This window comes from Orbilia oligospora (genome assembly GCF_000225545.1).
Source record: "Orbilia oligospora ATCC 24927 unplaced genomic scaffold scaffold00215, whole genome shotgun sequence".
Classification (NCBI taxonomy): domain Eukaryota; kingdom Fungi; phylum Ascomycota; class Orbiliomycetes; order Orbiliales; family Orbiliaceae; genus Orbilia; species Orbilia oligospora.
In genome coordinates this window covers 2,765,076-2,768,808 of record NW_011645772.1, presented here as the reverse complement: position 1 = coordinate 2,768,808, position 3,733 = coordinate 2,765,076, and the positions used below count along the sequence as shown (strand labels likewise).

The window sequence follows — 3,733 nt, the reverse complement described above, 5'->3', positions numbered from 1 at the left end:
GGATCCATGATACTAAAAAGTAAGCTTGATTGGAGCAAAACTACCCCAGTACAGTATATACCATTAATTAATGGCTCTGAACGTTGGATGCTGCCCTAGTACCCCAGATTTTTTCTGTCATGGGCTGAAAACAGGGGGTTGGGACTAGCTATTACAATATTCTTTTAGACTGATTCACTAAGTAGTAACTAACCTAATCCTGCGTAGTTATGAATCAATTGACGACTGTTTTGTAGTCCTTGAGAGCGACTTAGCTTAGTTTCAATTTGTTGGTACAATATTATTAAAATGTAAGATCCTAATGCGATATTCCGCCTCCACCCTTCTTCGGGTATTAAGTGCGTGTGGCTGGTAAGGTCAACTATCCATAATCATAAAAATTATCCAAAAAAGAATCAGTAGAATTCATTAAAGATAAAGATCACCGTGCCACTAACGGTTACCGTGTGAACACGTTGGAAACACGGTTTCCTATGTGTCATTTCATCAGCCATAAAGCACAAAGTAGGAAAGTGGATCCGGTACCCGGTTCCACGTCAACAAAAATGACCGAGGAACACGAAAAAACCAGGTCATGTCAATCACATTTTCTCGATCCTCGCAGCTATTCGGACTACGTGCTTGAATTCGTTGGATTGGGAATCGATTCAGGCCCGTCGATCGGCACCCCCATGAAGAGCGCTCGAGCTCTTCATGGGGTTTCCGCATCATGGTTTCACCGATATCGCGCGATTAGATCCCAGATAATTACCCCTGTTAAGCTGGGAAATAGAACTTCGTTGGCTTCCATGCATATTCTACATATGTCATGTGAGCCTACATCAACGTGTACTGATTGTGATTTATGCAATTAGAAACGACATTGAGCTCAGGGTAATTTGATTTGATGCCACCGTCTCATGCATGTGATATACCAGCCACAACAATATAGACAATGCGCATGCACTGGAAGCATTCTCACATTCAGCTGGATTGGTATCCTCAGTATTACAATGATTCTGCATAGGGCAGGGAATTCAGAGAAGGACCTCATGTGCACGGTTCCTTAGATCGATGCCATATTGAAGCATACCCCGGTACCGGTACCCTTTAAAACGATATTTTATTCATGTAATGCCCGGTTACATGTAAGTTACCTAGGCCCTCGGGCATTATTGGAGGACTTGGTTGTAGTTTCTGTTTGAATTCGGGGCATTTCGTTTTTGAGTCCATAGATCTAGGGTGCTAAGATAATCTTTACAGTGTATGAAACGGTACAATTTTGAAGATATATCTCCTCATTGATAATATATACTCTACGCTGCCTTTGGAGCAGGTGGGCTAAAGTACATATTATTATAGTCTCTAGTCTCAGATCCCCGGTATGTACATGAGGGTTCGAGCTTAAGGTATGTATCTAGAAGCGTATAGATGTCAATTGAATACAAGCGCCGAGGTTACACACACCCAAAAATACAACGCCATCAACGCCGTAACAACACAAGCCTCCTCAGCGTGGTACATTACCTATCAACGTCCAACCCCCTCAAGCCCAAATATACATCCGTGCCCCACCCAAACAAGCTCTCCACCTTGAGATCACCCCCAAAGAACTGCGCGTAGCTCCTACTCAACCCCATTCCGAAGCCCAGTCCAGCAATTGTACTTGACTCCACCTCGTTCATCGCGGTGCTAATGACATCTAACCCACCTGCATCGTTGGCCCCATACCCACCATTCCCTCCGACTGTGGTCGAATTATTGAAAGTAGTAAAGCTGTACTTGAATATCAGTGGTAGATGTTCCGGTGCAATCCCGCCGCCACGGTCTCTAATCCGAATAGTCACAGCCCTAGCGGCTTCAGCCCTGATGGTATCTGCGCCACTGCTATCACCTGTTCCCGAGCTCCCATATATTCCCAAGATATCGCTTTTCAATCCATCGCCCTGTACTTCCGTACCAGGTCGTACACCACTAAACCAATCATCTTGTTGCATTCCTGATGACTCCCCATTTTCTAGCATCTTTGTCGGGGATGAGCTGCCTTCGTCATCGCTATCGCTATCGCTTCCGTCGTCATATCTCTCCATCCCCGCACTCGCAATAGTGACTATAATTGGTTTATCCACATTTCCTTTCTCAATCGTTGCTCTGAATGCATTCTTTAGAAGCTCGGTAAGAATGTATTCTAGATGACTCGGCACATATGCAACCTTCGCATCAGTCATGCCATCGACTATAACGGTGGGACGAACACCATATTTCATGTCACAAATGTCTCCTACAAAGTCTGCGCAATACTTGACAATCGATGTTGGGTTGAGGTGTGTGTCTATCGTGCCGATGTAAGTTGATAACGAGGCTTTAGGGTCAGTGGCCTGGACACCGGGCAATGTATGGCCATCGGATGTCAAGGAGGCATCATGGAGAGCCAAATGTTGCTCTGCTAGCAGGCGAGTACCAATCCGAGCACGCAAGTGCTCCTCAAGGAAGTCCGTGGTGACATCCGGTGCAACATAGCGTTTGCATTCTGAAAAGCCTCTTGCTAGACTAGGTATCGTATTACTATGTGTGTCTACAATCTCTGAAAGCACGTCATTGAAACGGGCTTCTTCTTTTAGACTGCTCGGAAAGTTTTCTTTCGGGAAGGAGAGGAGCAGACGCAGGGAGTGGAGGTAATTATTGTAGATCTGCGATATGTGGGGGTTTGAGACGACGATATAGGGGAGGTTACGGAGAGATAGTATACGTCTGGCGATACGGATTGGGAGGACCCGGAGGGTGAACGAAGCAGAAGCCAGTAAGAGGTCCGGCGAGAGTGGGGGTTTGCCGAAACGTACGAGATCTGAGAGTGTGAGCGGGTGAAGGGGTAAGGTGGCGAGCTGTGCGACTTCACGATCGAAGGACGGGGTCCGGGATTGCGGCGGGCCCGAGGACCTAGGCGACGGAGACGACGAAGACGAAGACGAAGACGAAGATACCGATTGCGAGGATTGGGTGGAATAGGAAGAAGACGATGACGAAGTAGCAGTCGCACGGGGCGATGTGACGTTGCGATTATGCTGACTGCGATTTGAGCTGCGGGATTGGCTGCGACTCTGACAGATACTCCGGGGAGGCCCTGGACTCCTAAGGGCAAGAGAAAGTGAGGAGAAACCACGGGAAACGGCGAAGACTGAGGCGGAGCCACTGTTGAAGTCTAACCGACGATAAAGATTCGTATTCCTATTCCTAGGACAAGGAAAGCAACGACTGCAGATGTATCTAGACGAAGCCATTGCCATCGCTAGGATTTGTCAGGCTGACAATGGCCCGGGGAGAAGTTATTCATGGAAGGCTAAGGCCAAGCTCGGAGAGATCGAAAGATGACGAAGCAGTGACAGGACAAGGACAAGGACAATGTGTTGTGTTGTCCCGACGTTGAAGGGTGACTGGGGTGACTATCACAACACGCCAACACGCCAACACATCCTGCAAGTACTGATAACCTCAGCCATGGCCTGGCCAGATCCTTCTCCTGAGCTTCAAGATATCAACATCAACAGCCACCAGGTAGTCCCCGAGATGCACAAAGTACCCCCAAAGTACCGTCCCCGAGTGGATAGAAAGAAAGCTTCAAAGTATCCTGTGCGCGGTACAGAGTCGTCTGCCAGCCAGGCGACACCTGTCAGGCACGTCACATCACAAAGGTTTCCACCGGATTCACTACACAGAACGGGGCACTTGATGGGAATGAATCGAATGACTCGCTGAG

General features: G+C 47.8%; 1 protein-coding gene across 1 annotated transcript; it reads right to left on the bottom strand.

Moving 5' to 3' along the window:
• Window positions 1-1,502: 1,502 nt before the first annotated feature.
• On the bottom strand, window positions 1,503-3,263 carry AOL_s00215g813 (uncharacterized protein; the record flags this gene model as incomplete). The annotated part of the gene is made up of 1 exon (XM_011130015.1): window positions 1,503-3,263. The coding sequence occupies one exon, from the start codon at window positions 3,261-3,263 to the stop codon at window positions 1,503-1,505; it is 1,761 nt and encodes a 586-aa protein (XP_011128317.1).
• Between the last annotated feature and the right edge of the window lie 470 nt (window positions 3,264-3,733).